The sequence below is a fragment of the Scomber scombrus genome, chromosome 11, assembly GCF_963691925.1.
Source record: "Scomber scombrus chromosome 11, fScoSco1.1, whole genome shotgun sequence".
Taxonomy (NCBI): Eukaryota; Metazoa; Chordata; class Actinopteri; order Scombriformes; family Scombridae; genus Scomber; species Scomber scombrus.
In genome coordinates, this window is record NC_084980.1 from 12,755,208 (window position 1) to 12,772,655 (window position 17,448).

Below are 17,448 nucleotides of genomic sequence, written 5' to 3' on the forward strand. Positions count from 1 at the left end.
TTTACAGCAGTTTGTTTCAACCAGTCCCATGGCCAGCAACAATGGCACGCATAGCTCTCTGTACAAGTGTAGGTGAGAGTTTGGCAAAACTAATCACTGTATACAAAAGGCATGCATAGATTAAACCTGCTATGACCACAAGAAAGAAAGTTGTTTTCTCTAAAGAGGAGCTGACCGCTTGCCGATTGGCTCTCAGTCATATACAGAAAGAGAATGAAGAGTTATTATTGTTTGTTATGTTGATGGCGTGACAGGTGGGGCATCAGAAAGTGTTGTCTAATCTACAGACTGAGTCACTCTGTTTTTGATCAGATGGAGGCCTGTCCTGATAACTTCACCTCACTTACAGGTGGCTGAGAGGAAACAACATCCCAGACACCCAGAGCAGAGAGGAGGTCGCCTTATGGCCATAAGAAAATCATTGAAGCACTGACTTATGTAGCTAACAGTCAATTTGCTCTCTAGTGTTTTGCTGTATGAGACCCAGAGCTGTTTTGTTTTGTTTTCCCATACATACAATACTGTGTAAGCATCAGCATGTGCTGCTGTTGCTCACACTGACCACCAGGGTGCAGTATTGCCATAGAAAGGGGGGCACTTGGAATTGTCTGGTCAAGGTTAAGATGAAGCAGTTGTATGTCCACTGTGCCAAAAGCAGCCCTTCAGCAATGCTTCATTACATGTCCATTTATACAAATATCTCTTTGTCCAATTAGAGAAAACCATCATATTTAATATATTTCTACCTGACGTGTAAAGAATCTAAAATAACATAAAGTCAACCTCTAATGTTTGTACAGCACCCTGTTCACCCTTTTCTGAGAGGTCTGTTATGGAAATGGGTTTAATAAACCAAGTAATCAGCGAGCTCACTTCTTCGTCATCCCATTACTGCTCCTCTCAGCTCTGATTATTCAACTCAAGTCTAATCTAATCAAGACAGCAGTTGTACGATCTGGAGAGGGAGATATATCATTTAAGGCCAATCTGGAGTCAGAACGACTGGAGATTTAAACCCCGTCTGAAAGGTAACACTAAAATCTTCCTTTCTCAGACAAAAAAGTGAAAGAAGCACTAAGAGTATTGACAGAAAATCCTCCTTTCACTGAGAAGTAAAATGTAAACAATGTTACAATACATAAAATTAATAATTCAGGCTTGGCGGGTAATGACGCCATGATTATTGGTGTCTGGGGTTTGTCTTATTTTGGTCTACGTCTTTGAAGAGTTCCCCGGTGGAAGGTATCCTAATAGTGAGGTTGCTGCTGCTGCTGTAAATGGGGCGTCTAGACTACGGTACACCAACCCCAGGCAAGGATGAACCGGAGGAGGGAGTGGGGGATTGCTCAACCTACTTTTTCAAAAATCACAGCACAGGAGATGAATCGAGCTTGACTCCACTGGTATCTACAAACACTGAGAGTCTGTCAGCCAGACTGAGGTGATGGCTTGGCTCTAAAGCTGTGTGTACTGGCACCTTTTTTTCGAAGAGAGTTGCTGAAGAACTGTTTGGCAAAGTGTCAGTTATATCAATTAAAATGTTTAACATACTCCAAAAACCTTTGATAATGGACCTTTAGGAGAAAAATGAGCTGAGAAATGAGCTGGAGAGGACAGATTTTTAGCCTGAAGCAAAAATAAGTTTCTCCAGGTTCAAATGACTTGTGGGGCTTGAATAGATAGATACAAATGCTGATTTTAAACCATGACCGACATGAAAATGCCCAATGAATGAGCTGCTTCCTTGTGAAAATGACAGTAGGCAGAAAGTGAATGTAGGCGCATAGTCACGGTATTATAACAACCCAGCCCCACCTTTCTACATTTGTAAGTTAAAAAGTGACAAGATATCAGCAGAGGAAATACATACAGTCCATGTCTTTTCATATCCAGATAAAGATCCCAGAGCGGTGCATTGCAGGAAAGTTCCAGAAGTAGTTTTTCAGGAATGGGCTTGGGTGCGAGATGGAAACCAATGTTTTTTTTGGGAACCTGGGTCACCCCTTTCATCTTTTGTCTTCACTGATCTGATCACTGCTCCGTGTTCGATGGCATTACGAAGAGTGACAAATCATAACAAGACAACAATGACTCACCAATCACACAGAACACGTGTCTACTACCACACAACCATATTCCAGCCTAATACTGTGAACAGGGACAAAGTTTGGAAATGTTAAGAATACAGGGGAAAGGAAGGGGGAGTGTCAGGGAAAGAGCAGAAGGAGAAGAAGAAAAAATGAAACACACCCTCATCTATGCCTACATTTGTGATTGATGTTTACACAATAACACCATCGACAGTCACTACAGACGTTCTCACTGTCTTCTAAACCTAGTTTCCACTGAGAAATACCGGGAAATGGAAACACAAAAGGGCCGGCTCAGGGAGAGGAAACGTCCGTGAAGGCAATGTCCTGTTCTCTACAACATGAGACAAAATGTTCGCCATCATCATTAAAGACGGTTTTAAAAACCAGGCCAATTTGTTCATCTATTCTCATTCGGCCTCATGAATCTTTAAGAGCTGTTCAGTTATTCATCCTGACACAGAAGCCGTGGTTTCATCATCCTTCACAAGGGACAAAAATGGAGTTTGCAGGACTATTTTGCAAATGCTTTGAGTCTGAAACATTCTTTTTACCTGGAGCAAATAATTTTCAAACCACACCACCATTACACAGTGGTTTATGTGTGCTTTGTACCACTGGTGGCAAACTTCAGTGAAGTTTGACCCCCTAAAATGAAGCTATACCTTCTTGCAATGCTCATGACATATTAAATGTCAGATAGTTTTAAGGAAGTCCACCAAAGAGTGGATAAGTGGATAAGTGACTGAATTTACTTCTAGAGGCCTGGATTAGGTTGCACCAGGTATTTGTAAATCCATTATCAAGTTTATGTGATAAAGTCCCTTCTAAATAACTACTGTACTGGTTACTTTCAGAGTGATTCACTAACTTTTATTTGCATAATTAAAACTTAGTGTCTTAGGTTGTAAAGTCTATGGATTGTGAAAACCTGTTGATAGAAAATGTTTGTGTGCAAAAATAAGTTGCCAAATTATATCTCTATCAATCAATCTATCTATCTATGTATATGTACATATACATATACATATATAAAACTTAATTACAGACTTAGTATTATTCATGCAGTTTAAAATGAGTGGGAAATATGTGATTATGCCTTGCTAGGTTTAATGGAGGATGACTTGTGTGTCAGCTAATCAAGAGGCATCTGCAATGTATAATTGTGACACTGACGATGGCTGAAAACATTTTGTCTTTGTTAGCTCTACATGCTAATATCAAATTATGCTAACGTAACTGGCATAATGTTTTATAGGCTGTGGCTGAAATCACTCCCTGTGTATAATATAGTGCACCACATTTACCCATCACCCATTTATTTGAATGTCCGAATTCTGAGTGTGTGTCCATGGTGTAGATCGTGATTTGCTGCTCGCTATTGAGTAAACTATTTAATGTCTATTATGGAGGAGTGATTTCAGTTTTTTTTCAGAATTGTTGCATTTTACATAATTATTAAACAACTGTTTGGATGAAGTGTCAATATGTCAACCATATTTAGCAAACACTTAAAGGACCAGTGAATATGATTTAGTGGCATCTAGTAGTGAAGTTGCAGATTGCATCCAACTGAATACCCCTCCCTGTCCCCTTCTAAGTGTCTAGGAGAACCTATGGTGGCCGCAACACTCGCAAAAAACGTGAAATGCCCTCCCAAGAGCCAGTGTTTGATTTATCCTTTCTGGGCTACTGTAGAAACATGATGGTACAACATGGTGGGCTCCGTGGAGGAGGATCTGCTCCCTATGTGGATATAAAGGACTCATTCTAAGCTAACAAAAACACAACAATACTTAGTTTCAGGTGATTATACACTCATGAAAACAATATTATGTTCCATTTATGCCAATAGATCCCCCTAAATCATATACACTGGTCCTTTAAGTTGTATCTGGGCTAGGTTTAAAATTAAGAACAGCTGGTACAATTTGCCCCAGAAGTGATAAACTATCCAGTACGTAAAAGTTAAATTTAGATAAAAGTCACCACCTTTGACACCACCACTGCTTTAGATTGTGGCTCATTTCCTGAACACAATATAGCTTTTTGCTTTTAGTTCGCACACACACACTGAGTTGTGCACGACGAGCACGCAAACTCTCTGGTGTTTGGGAACTTTATTAGGTGTTGAGAACAGAACAGTCCAACACGGAGGACGGGAAGCTTTAAAAAGGTAAACAGCCAAAAGGTCACAGAGATCAACAACTGAGGAAATTAAAATGGAGGACAAACAAGAATCCACGGAACACTTCAAAGAAAGTTTTTTTTTCCTTTTTTGTTGTTGTTGTTTTTAAACCACAGTACTACTCTCCACTATACGATGCACATGGCGTGGGTAGGGTTAACACGACTTCATTTACATTTGTATCTTCGGTCTCCAGCCAGGGACCCCTCCCAAAGGAGGACCCAGTGGGGGTGTGTGGGGGATGGGGGTGAGGAGGGGGGATGCACTGGGCTAGGGGGCAGAGACATTCGCACACTGAACATCTCAGAGACAGAGAAAGAGCAGTCAGTGTCACACTTTGTGACTGCTGTTATGTATCAATTTGTATGCTTACTCATGTGTTACCTTGATTGTGTTACCTATCAGTCCAAATCACCTTCAAGTGGTTTTACCTCTCCTGTGTGTGTGTGTGTGTGTGTGTGTGTGTGTGTGTGTGTGTGTGTGTGTGTGTGTGTGTGTGTGTGTGTGTGTGTGTGTGTGTGTATGTGGTGCAACTATATGCAAGCCCAGCAATAGCAGATGGTCTTGTGATCATCACGACAGCTTGTAAGATGGCAGTGGGCAATTACTATTATATAACTGAATCATGCACACACTATTGTATAAAAAAGCAAAGTGTTACCAAAAAACGACCTACTCTTAGCCTACTATGGCTTTGTCTCTTCACTCATAAATTTACATTAGTTCTCTCTTTGAGAAAGAATTTTGGCTTTACGCCTCTACACACAGTATTGCTGGAATGTTATTTTGTAACATAGTTAGTGTGTATGTGTAATCATACTCTGTTGGCTAGTTTCACTTTTCCTGAGAAAAGGTGATATTCATGTGTTTCTGTATGTATTTTTCACAAATGCTCATTGCCTTCTACTATGATGTGTATGTTTATGTGGATACCTCTATTGTGTTACTGTGTGTCCTCTGTCTGCCTCTGAGTATATCCCAACTCTCCCGGCTGCTCCCCCCTGGCAGCGCTGGGAATGTCAGGCGTCTACCAACGCAGCAGAGGGCATGCACGGGGGGCTGGAGGCCAGGGGGTCGACCCTCTCCTGTTGATGAAAGGCCATGAACGGGAGCTTGTGATGTACGGGAGAGGAAGAAGAGACAACACTGACTTCTTTCTTCCCTCTCATTTTACCCATCAACCCTCCTGTGGCCCAGTCCTCCCACTGCCGCTCTCTCTTGTGTTGGTTGCTATGGTCACCGTGGCGACCCGTGTCTGGTGGGCTTGACTTCCTAACCAAACCCCTCCAGTCCACGGGCAGCCACGGTAGCTCTTGGCCAGTGTGCTCGTCCCAAACTCACACAGCTAACATTGTCGCAAAATCATGCAAAGAAGAAAAGGCCAAATTGTGTTTTTGTTTTTTCCCACAATGATTTAAATCCGTTGCTTCTTATTAGATGTTGTTATCATGTCATACTCTGCATCCATTAGGCTTTGGTTTATTAAAACAAATTTTAAAGTTAGTAAAGGACTTGACTCTACAGAGCCTCCTCACCATTTAGCTGCAGTCAGAATAGATCTGGCCATTATAGAAAACATATTCAAACTGTCTTTCAAAACCATTTGTTTTATTCAGTATGTATGAACTTACAACTTGAACTCAACTGCAACTCCACATGCATGATCCTTAACATGGCAGACTTTAGAGGAGCATAATAGCTACAAATTCTATAAATGGATGAGTCTGAGGTCTCGCTGCATTACATTTCTTTTAAATTCCTCAACTGCACAGAAACAGTAAAGGAATTTAAATTAAAATGGAAATCATTTTCAGATTTTCATTAATGTAACCAGGAGACAGGACTGCTAATATTCCACAGCTCAGTAATCATGCCAATTTACAACTTATCACCTATAATTCTTAACTCTATTATTTGTATCAAGCATGAATGACAAGTAGTTCATTCAAATCTATCAGTACTTTATTTCCTTACATTATCATTCAAACAAGTTTTTAACCACATGCTGAATAAAACCACTGAGAGGCAGAAAGATCAGGGTCATTTTGTTTTCATTCACAGATCAAACCAAATCAAGTCATGGCTCCAGTTTTGATGTGGTCACTCAATTTTGAAAATAGCCATGGACAGCAACTTATATTGTGGTTTCAAACTTCTTTGCGAGTCAGCGGCTGTGTGTGTTTGCGTGTGTCAAACACGTTTTTGGGACGTGCTCATGCCTCCCCCGAGGGACCCCTGGCTGCGTTGTTTCATATCATTTTCATGTTGAACTTCCTGGTCCCTCCTGAGGAGCCTCCAGTGGCGGGTTCAGATTTCCGGAAAGAGTACTCCACTGTGAAGTTGTTCTTGCGTTGGCCGCGTCCCCGGCTCCACACGAACAACAGCAGGAAACAGAAGAGGACCACCCCCAGGAAGGTGATGCAACCCATTGCCGTGGAGACCAAGATGGTGGTCAGGTCCAAGGTGAACTTGAGGAAAACACGCGTGCTGTTCAGATTTGTGTCGTTGAAGAACTCGCCGCTATACAGCGAGCGGTTGAGAAAGAAAGCTGAGGCAGCATCTAACGGCTGGCCACGGACTGTAAGTGTAGCAAAGTAGGTGTCATTGCCTCCGGCGTTACTGGCGATGCAGATGTATGTGCCGCTGTCAGTAAGCTGGGCATAGCGGATCTCCAGGGTGCCACTAGGGAGAACAGTAATTCGCCCTGAATTCTTAGCAGTGATCCGTCTGCGCTGTGGGGAAATCCAGACAATAGCAGGTGCGGGTTCTCCTTCGGCACGACAAAGGAAACTCACTGGCTGGCCCTCACGAGCTATCACCTGTGGGAATGTGGAGGAAAAGAGTGCATGGACTAATAAATACAGGAGTTAGATCTGGCAATACTACAATTTTGTGCTCGTGGAAGTGATTAGCATAAACAATGACCATTTACTTATTATTTTCTAAGTATTGTACCTAAATATAATCATCTTTATTACCTGCTGGAGCTTACGGTTGCGTATCTTAGGTTTCTGGCATGTAAAGTGATCGAAGAGTGCAGAATCGGTGAAGGTGCTCAGGCTGAACCCTTGCACCTCCACCGGCCCCGCACACACCGGCACTCTGCCGTCAAAGTTGAGGGTCTTGCGTCTTTGCAGGATCCACAACAGACGGCAGTCACACATCAGGGGGTTCCCATCCACTCTGAGGGTCTCCAGACTGTTGACAGAGTGGAAGGAGCCCTCTTCCAAGGTCTGCAGGTCGTTGGAGGAGAAGTTAAGGACCCGGATCTGTCGGAGGCCTCCAAGGGCATAGGACTCCACTGTCATCAACCCTGTGTTTACCATGATGAGCTCCTTCAGCCTCAACAGGTCTCTGAAGGCCCAGGGCTCGAGGGTGGTGATGGGATTGTAAGAGAGGTTGAGGTGCGTGAGGTGCACCATGTTCTTGAAGGAAGCAGAGGGGACGGACGTGATGTTGGTGTTGGTGATGGAGAGCCAGTGGAGATCCAGGCCTTGGAAACTAAAAGGGGAAATGTACTCCAGGTATGGCCAGTGATCGATATCCAGACCCCGCAGGTTGGAGAGCTTGCGGAAGTTCTGGTCCTCCAGGGCAGAGATGCTAAGGTGACGGAGGCGAAGGGTGACCAGGCTGCGGAGGTAGGACAGCGTCTGGCCAGAAATGGATGTCAGGTTGCAGCGTTCTATTGTGAGATCTTCCAGCCCAAGCAGCCCTGTGAATGCCTGGGAATCAGGAGGACAGAGGACTTCAAAATCTAGATTAATTCTTTAATTTTACACAAACGATAATGTATAAAGGGAATTTGATGAAGTGCTGGGCTTAGACACTTCAAACAGAGGAAAGAGGTTAGTTGAATGAACGATGTAAGAAAAGAAGAGATTAACTGGGGAACTGTGTAATGATGCCAGTGTAGCTGAGTCAATGTGTATAACATTATTTTTATTTTTTTATTATCTGGTGAACTTCGTCAAAACCTAAGTGTAATATTCCATTATTATAAATTTTTAATTTTTGTGCATTGTTATATATTAGTTATGAGGGTTGAGATTTTTTTAAGTTCCGGTTCACCTGTTGTTTCTTATATACAGTCTATGGTTGTAACACGGGGGGCTTAATTAGTGAAACAGACAAAGAATGCATGAGTGACGTCAGTCCAAACTCCCGGCAAAACTACTACAGCTATTGTGCTGGCAGGACGTGTGTTGTGGTGCTCTTTGTTTATCTATTAAGCTAGCACTTTAAGAGTCAGTTATTCTGGCTGAAACTGCGTGTAACATAACAGTAGACCTTTATTAACGTATTAATCAGTTTGCCTTTGTATTTTCTTGCCAAAAATGGCTGTAACTATTTAAATTTAATGATGGTCCTTCTCATTGCATATTGTGTGACAGATCCTGCTGCAGCGTGTGTGTGTGTGTGTGTGTGTGTGTGTGTGTATGCTGACTGTGCCCTGTGCTGCTCTCATAGGTGCGTTTTGACATTAAAGTGTTTTTTGTAATGTTTTATGCACTTTTATAGAGGGGTTAAATTAAATGAGTAGTTTAATGGCTATCTTTGGTTTACCTTTTTATTTTTCTTGTGAAGGGATGTTTATGTCTGTAAATTAAATTGATTAATTTATTTATTATTTATGCTGACTGTGCCCTGTGCTGCTCTTATAGAATAAACACCCAGATCCTGATTCCTGGTGTGATTGGTGTTCTTCAGCTTGTGAGCAACCATCTTACAGCTGCTACACCAGAACAGAAAATGAATACACATTTATCAAATTCTTAATTCATATAATTTGAAGTATCAGAGCATTTATAAGCATGCTAATTGGACAACATGACAATACATAGGACAATAATTTGTTTCTGTTAGATGACAAGTGTGTAGGATGTAGCATCTAGTGATGAGGTTGCAGATTGCAACCAACTGAATACCCCTCCTCTCCCCTTCACTTCCAAGCATGTAGGAGAATGGTGGCCCTGATACTCGCAAAATACGTGAAAGGCCTCTTGACCTAGTGTTTGGTTTGTCTCTTCTGAGCTATTAGAAACATGGCAGTTGAGAATCTGTGGAAGAGGACCCGCTCCCTATGTAGTTATAAAGGGCTCATTCTAAACTAACAAAAACACATCAGTTATTATTTTCAGGTGATTATACACTAATTAAAAAATACTTATGAATATTATATTCCATGTCTGCCAAGTCCATTACACTAGATGCAAATAATTATACACACTGGACCTTGAAGTAATTTCAGGATATTTTAGTGCTGACAGTTAGAGTGTCCTATACTTTAAAAGTACTTCAAATTTAGAGCATATTTTTTCACATATAATCTGCAGCCCTTCAAAATTTAAAATAATAGAAGCAATAAATCTGTGTTTAATGATATTAATATGGCATTACCTCAATAGATAATAATGCCAAGTCATGCAAATATATATACCACAGAAAATATTTCATTAATATGTTAGGGTGGGAAACATTACAAGAAAGACTTCTAAAAATAAATAAGTAACTTTTTGCATTTATGAAGCAGTCATGATGCTAATAAGACGCTGGAGAGCCTACCTTGTGGGATATATAAACCAGGTCGTTATCTCCCACCTCCAGATGTTTCAGACTCCTCAGATCCTGGAAAGTGTAGTCCAATAAAATCACCATCTTGTTCTCACTCAGGTCCAGGCTTGTCAAGTTGCCCAGCTTGGCGAAGGCCCCCATGGGCACTAACTTCAGCTGGTTCCCTCTCAACTTCAGCACTTTAAGACTCTGGAGTGTGGCGAAGGCATTGGGCTCTAATGTGGCGATGAGGTTCTCACTGAGGTCCACTTCCTCCAGCCGTGGGTACGGTGCCAGGTCACCTGCTTGCACCCAGCGGAGCCGGTTCTTGCTGAGATCCAGGAGTTGTGTCTCTGTGGGAATGCCCTCTGGGATGTTGGTGAGCCGCCTCCGCTGGCAAGACACCGACCTTAGCTGAGCTGAGCACTCACACCGTGGTGGGCAGGCCTGGCTACTTCCTGGCAGTGTCAAAGTTACAATGCCAATCAAAGTAGCAGCCAGGACCCATCGCCACATCCTCGGCCATGGCACTAAGGCACGCCCACCAGGGCCAGGAGAGCCAGTCATGGCCCTGCTCCTTTGACTCCTCGCCTGACGCAGGCAGGGTCACTGCACCATACACCTGCAGGATGAGACAGAGGGAAAACAGGGAGAGGAGAAAAAACATTAGAAGATTGAATGAAGACATGGTATTCTTGAGAGAGAGAGAGAGAGAGAGAGAGAGAGAGAGAGAGAGAGAGAGAGAGAGAGAGAGAGAGAGAGAGAGAGAGAGAGAGAGAGAGAGAGGTTGTGAAAAAAAAGATGGAGCCTATCACCTATCATCTGCATGCTCATAAAAATTATATCTGCCCTGCTGTAAATTATCTATGCTGCGGTTTAAGTAATATTCTAGTGAAAGCTGGAGAGATTTGAGACATATCATGACACGGCTTTAAAGCACAACTGATGAGATCCCATCAGGAACACGGATCTGTTTAAGATATTTAAGATGATTTGTCTTTTCACTAATTCATCTATGGTTTGTGTTGGAGAACTGGGACACAGGGTGCCATGCGAGAGAGATTCTTGCTACAGCTGAATTCATGCATGTTGCATCTCCCCTGCTCCCCTTGCAGCACAGAGACCGTCTGCTCCATTTTGTCACAAACACAATGAATTTATTATCACTGCGCATAAACACTGACTGTGCTCCTCAACAATCACATTATGCCTAGAAGCCACGCACGCCATGCCTTCGATATGTGAGGTGAAATAAATGTTTGAATTACTTAGGTCATATAGTGTGTTTGATCAGGTATATGTTGATGCATGTATTGGTGGGATGTGGCATTTTGCTGGGTATGAATTAAAAATCATTTTAGTTCTCCTTGCACAGAGATGAGATGAATCACTCCTGCTTTAACATTCCTTCAAGCAACCTGCCATCTCTCCCACACACTGTTTTCAACTCAGAGACAGTCAAATAGCACCTGGCATTAGAGATCTGGAACCTGCAGGAAGTTGTACTGTAGGTATGCTTGAGGAAAATGCTGCTAAATGAGGACGCGTGGAAAGTTTGATTTGATCAGTAAAAATGCTCAGCAGAAACCCCAGATGTCAAACTCTTGACTGTTGGCTTGGTTGTTTGTTTTCCAGATGAAGCGGAAATGGGAGAGAGTATATCATCATCACCAGGGAGTATCATGTTAAAATGCACTCTGATGCTGGCAGTGGAGGGAGGCAGAGCCAGATTAATAATATATTTGCTTGGTTGTGCTTAATGGGCAGCGTTCAGAGGGCGAGTCACTGAGTAAAAAAGAGCCAAAGTCACCAGTCTCTCTTTGCTGCGGGCCTCACTTCAGTCTCTTTCTAGCAAGTTGGATTTTTGAAAAACAGCCTCTTGAACGCTTAATCATATCCGACTGTTTCAATGCTTCAGCATCAATGGGATCAAACAGGATGAAATGAGATTTAAGCTAAATTTAAATGATGGCAGACATTAATTCTTTGCACACATGCACAACTTGCACATATTCTCACACACAATCACATTAAAAAACGGCAGTAAAACCCCTCCAGAGATTGTGTCGTATCTACTAAGCCCCAGGGTGGATAAGTCCCACAATTTGCGACAGGCCTGGAAAACACTGTTTACAGATCCTGTATCTGAAGTATCTGGTTGAAATCTGGCACAAATTTTTCTTTTCGCTGGGAGACAAAACGCAGACACAGCGAGGTGGCTGTGCAGACTGAAGCACAAACTGACCCAGTTCTCAGCAACAACTCAGCCCCGCACTGTCAACCAGCAGCAACTCACCATGACCAAAACAACAGAGCAGCAAACCCCGGTACGTCTCTGTGGAATATAGCCCAGGAGAGGAACAGAGAGATCTGAAAAAAAACATGCGTATACAGATGTTCTGAAATATTCAGCTAGTCATATGATGTAATCAAACAAAATTAATGTCTGTGTCCCTGCACTGCCTGGATATTTTTTGTGGCACTGGCATGATGATATGTCCTACCCTTGCATCTTTTTCTCCACTAAATGTATCAGATTTTTCATATTCTGAGTGTATATACAGTCTCTGTGTGTCAGTGCACATCTGCCTGGCTCTTAGGCAATGTGATGGATGCAACCTGTCTCCAACCCCCCACCCCCATGAGAGTCATTCTACGGGTCAGTGGCAAAGTCGCAGCATGAATCAGTGAGCTGACATCGTCGAGGCAGACAAGGTCCTCACTGCTTGACTCAAGGACAGGCAGGGATCCTTAAAAAACACAAGCATACACACACACACACACGCACGCACACACACACACACACACACACACACACACACACACACACACACACACACACACGCACACACACACACAGTTCATCAAACACACAGGCCCAGAGGAGTCTACACATCATCCAGTGAACAGGCAGATAAATACACACCTTTTCTCTCACTCCCCTGCCAAATACTGAGGATAGCTTTTCTACTATTGTTGCAGCAGGTGGTTTTATCACAGGTCCTGTCCTCCCCCTGGATGTGACTGCTTCCGTATTCTGCTTCAAAATTTAAGACCACAGGGTCAGACTTACAACTTGTTCCTGCCCCTCGACAGCTGAGATATACAAAATTACACAAGGAGTATCTGAATTCACGCTACAAACTGTAAATTACGATCAACCAGATGTTAATGCAACGGCAGTGGTGAACCTTCCAGCCACTGAGACTGTGAGGAAGGCAGATTCTGCCACAGGACAGCTGTCCAGGGAGGGTAAAGGAGAATAATGGGAGTAAAATCAGGCCAGAGGCTAAAAATACCTTTTACCTTGCTGACCTAATGAACAGATGTTGGGAAACAACATCCCTGCCCAATCACAGATACATCATTAGTCTGCGGCGGTGCAACACTAATGACCATGGTCAGATGTCTAAAAACAGGTTGTTTCACCTGATTTATACAGTCTGATTAAAAATGCCATGTTGCCAAGAAAAGATACCACTAGAGAAAAAATAAGGTTGTGGTCATTGTCCGGTGTACATTTGTGTGTTTGTGTTGTAGTGTGTCTGACCGTAAATAGGTCATCCATGTTGACTGGCAGCCTTTATAAGCCTTTATATTTGGCCAGCAGAGCGTGGATCTCCTCAACCCTGTCCTGCCTTCCTAAGCTTTGCCTGGCTTTTACTCTCTCTCTCCCTCGCTCTCTCTCACACCAACACACACACACACACACTCAATGAAAACCTCTCACAGAGACACAATTTAGCATCAGTGATGTCGGGAGCAGTCAAGCAGTCAGCAGGTTATTAGTGAAAGCTTTTACATTTTATTGTTGCAAACAAACCGAGGTGCAAACTTGACATGTTTCTGCTTTTCAGAGGAAAGCTGACAGTTTGTACTTTCCATTGCTAAGTAGCTATGAGTCCAATATTAAATCTGTGCTTAGTCACTCCATTTTAAGCCCAAGTCAAGTGTGGAATACAGCTTAGCAGCTCTGTGGTACGGCTGCAATGACAGGGGCAGAGACAGGGAATGTGAACAGTCATAAGGGAAGACAACTGTGGTAAATTTGTTCAGAGCTGAGATTTGTGAATTCACTGAAGTCTGGAAATTCTCAGTGCGTCCATATTATTTAACAGGAAATATCCATTAGTTAATATGTCTGGACAGTCAAATCAAGTTGTCGTGTGTTGCTCCTGTAGTGTCTGGATTGTCCTTATCCTGTGATAACTTGAGATGTCATGTCTTTGTCTTTAATATCTTCCAAAAGTAGATTTACTTAGGTTAAAGGTTAAAAGTTAGCCATAAAGGACAGGCCAGAGGCTATTTCTCCAGACTGACCATTTGTTCAGAAGGTGGAGTTTTTGGAGACAAGAAACTATATATAGTGTTGTGAGAATTGAAGTAGAGAGAGAGGTTCAGATTGGGACCAGGACTCTCTCAGATTGGACATGTGACACGGATCGCTTTGTAATAAAACCTTTGAAATATACAAGTGAGACGTGTCAGCGGTGGTTTCCTTCTTCATCAACACATCAAGAATCTACCTATTAAAATACACTTCACTCCCCATTAACATTATCTGAAAACGATTCACAATGCACACACTTTAATCTACTCAATGAAAAACCAAAAACAACACTCAAACTTAATGATGACAAAGGAAAAGCACCATCACAACATAATTAGGAGAGAAAATGCCCTGGGAAGAAGCTCACAGAGAAGGAACTCCACAGTGACGAGGCGTACAGTACAACGCCTGGAGTGGGAACAGAATGATAAAATATGAAGAATAAATAGAACATGAACACTGAGTCAGCATTCACAAAAAGTTTGGGTTGCTAGTTTAGACACTGATGACTGTCTGACCATAAAACCGCAACGTTCACAAAGAAAACAGCACTCCTTTTCAAGCTGATATTAGTTCAGTGGGCCCGCATTGTGAGATGTGAAGGACACTGCAGTTGTTTTAGAGTTTGAAAAAGAGTGATGATACTTACGACGGCACTCGGGTGTCATGCTATCCTACAGTAGCTGCATCGTCTTCCTCTAAGAACTCTGAGTCACTGAGGCAGCAAAAGTGAGCTGATTGAGACTGACATGCTGCCTGGTTTGACCTTTTGCTGATTAGAGCCAAAAACACAAACCATTGACTTGACTGGTGCAGTGGTGTTTCATTGGACAGCCAATTGCAATTTACATTACTTAAACATTAGTTTATTGAAGAGATTTTTAGTCTCATATGAATTCTTCAAGAGATCAGTAAAGAGAGAGTGGTCATGCACAGCCAGTATTTTCGATAATTCAACTTGTTCTCAGTGCAGTTTAGTCTGTTTCAGGAATTTTAAAGGAAGAAGCATCAGTATTTTTATTTGGCAAGCTAGCATCATGGCAGATAGTAATGTCATAATGAATGCAAGTTAATCATTCCGGTGGTCCACCACTTTGGTTCACTTTAAATATTTCAACAACTATTGGATGAATTGGCATACTCGGTACCCATGGTACCCAGAGGATGTTTTGTCTGACTTTGGTGATCTTGACTTTAACTCCAGTTTCCACATGAGGTTAACATTTGTGCTTTTAAGTAAAATGTCTTCATAACTATACAGTGGATTGTCATGAAATGTTGGTGCACATTTTTCCCTCAGAGTAATGCGACAACTGACCAGTGGTGTAACAAAGGGAGGGCTTGAAAGCTTAACTGAGCTTGGGAAGCTAGAGGAATATGGTCCATTAAGGAAAAAATATTTGTAATAATAGTAAATAATAATATAATAATATTTGACTCTTCCTGACTGGATTACAAAGACAAAAGAATTGCAGCTTGGCACAAAATAGGGTAAATTATTGAAGAAAGTAGTGAGTTATCAAAGTGTCCAATACACCCATAGCGACAAGTGAGGAGTGGCGGAGGCAATGTTGAGCGATTTATTCGCTTCAAGTAAGTCTTCAGCATCAGTCTTGTTAAAATAAGTAAGAATGATGCATCAATTTTGTGCAATCAATTTTTCCAATTATACTGTCATGTTTATAAAGTGTTAGTTTAGTTGGCAGAAAAACAAGGAATTATAATTTTAGGACTCAATTATGAGTAGTTTGCATGATGCACAAATGCACACCAGATCCAGCAGACCCAGTAAATGGGTTACTGAGCTTAGGATGCACAGTAACATATCTACACAGTTTCAGTTCCTCTCTTTGGCTCCTGACAACATGAGCCCCCAGTACAGCAAGAGGCTTACAGCACACACACTCACACATAAACAAACACACACTTCATCATCCTTTGGGATTTGCTGATGACTTCTGGAAAAGGAGTCGTTTATTATGCACAGAAAAGAGACTGACAAGTCACACCCAAATCCATCTTTTATAGGCAAAGTTACATATGCAAAAACACATCACCTGTTTTAGCTCACACATCTAGTGTGCGCACTGCCTTATCTCACCCATCATACCTAGCTTCTAAATCTGTCCTCGATTTCCTGCAATCTCACGTTACGCGTCCACGATATCCTGCTCTTAAGTGTATCTCTGCACGTGCTCATTGTTCCTTAACTTTTTCACCAGAATTAACCAGAATTAACCTTGCACACACACCTCGTATAGGGGATGATGTTTCACATGAGAGTCTTTCTGACTCAACGTCTTACTGTACTTTTCCCCCTCCGACAGGGTGATCCCCCAAAATACTTCACAGGTTTCTATGATTTCTCAGAGCTGGTATATGTTTGCATCATTCCTGAGAAGCATAGCAAAGGGAAATGAAAATACTGAGTTTAGTTAACAAAAAGTGTCACGAACTAAGAAAGCCAAACCGCAGTCTCAGTTCTCTAACTGTATCAAAGCCAGCCAAAATCGCATTGAAACAGAACATCAGTGAGGGAAACACAGTGCATGAAGAACGATGCCTGACAGTCACAGAGGAACAACAACACAACAAACACCGCTAAAACAAGCTAAGATCAAACCCCAGAAGACAAGAAATGAAAGAGGGAGAGAAACTCTTGCTGCCATTAAATGACTTCTTCAACGCCACAGCCAGAAAAAAAAGTATTTTCATCGTACTAAAATCATTTTTATGTTGGAATAACTTTTTGTTGAATAATGCTCCAACAAACCTGCATTTAGCATAAATGTCCCTGCATTCAGACAAGAGCTGTCTGGGTGGATGTGTGGGCAGGAGGTAGACAACTCTAAGTGGATTAGAAGGAAGATGAACCCAAAAGGTCGTTTCATTCGTGTTTCTCTCTCTCTCTCTGTGTGTGTGTGTGTGTGTGTGTGTGTGTGTGTGTGTGCCCGCACCACGTTTTCACTTTGAACTTCACCAACACAACACTGAGACCTCAGAGAGGGGCGCCAGGCACAGCAGGGAGTCTGACTGGTGCAACTCATGACACTGATAGCTTTAGTCTGTTCAGTTTCCCTCAGTGCACCAGCAGTTACTCAAAGTGTATTAGTCACAAGCTCCTATTCCATAAAACATAATACCCAGTTAATTAATCAATCAATCAATCAATCAATCAAATCAACCAGTCAGTCATTCAGTCAGTATGTCTGTCTATCAAAATAACAATTGTAGGTTAGTTTGTGTTTTCATTACATACAGTAAAGTACTATAATATTCAGTGTATTATC

The 17,448-nt window shown here is 42.1% G+C and overlaps 1 protein-coding gene across 1 annotated transcript in view; it reads right to left on the reverse strand.

Annotated features, from left to right (window-relative positions):
- Window positions 1-6,326: 6,326 nt before the first annotated feature.
- Window positions 6,327-17,448, reverse strand: part of LOC133990664 (leucine-rich repeat and immunoglobulin-like domain-containing nogo receptor-interacting protein 3) — a 15,964-nt gene continuing 4,842 nt past the window's right edge. The window contains exons 2-4 of the mRNA XM_062429051.1: window positions 9,841-10,450; window positions 7,257-8,000; window positions 6,327-7,097 (exon numbers count right to left, since the gene is read on the reverse strand). Of these exons, the coding sequence (XP_062285035.1) occupies window positions 6,528-7,097; window positions 7,257-8,000; window positions 9,841-10,395 (1,869 nt within the window). The 5' untranslated portion in view covers window positions 10,396-10,450 and the 3' untranslated portion in view covers window positions 6,327-6,527. The remainder of the gene's footprint in view (window positions 7,098-7,256; window positions 8,001-9,840; window positions 10,451-17,448) is intronic.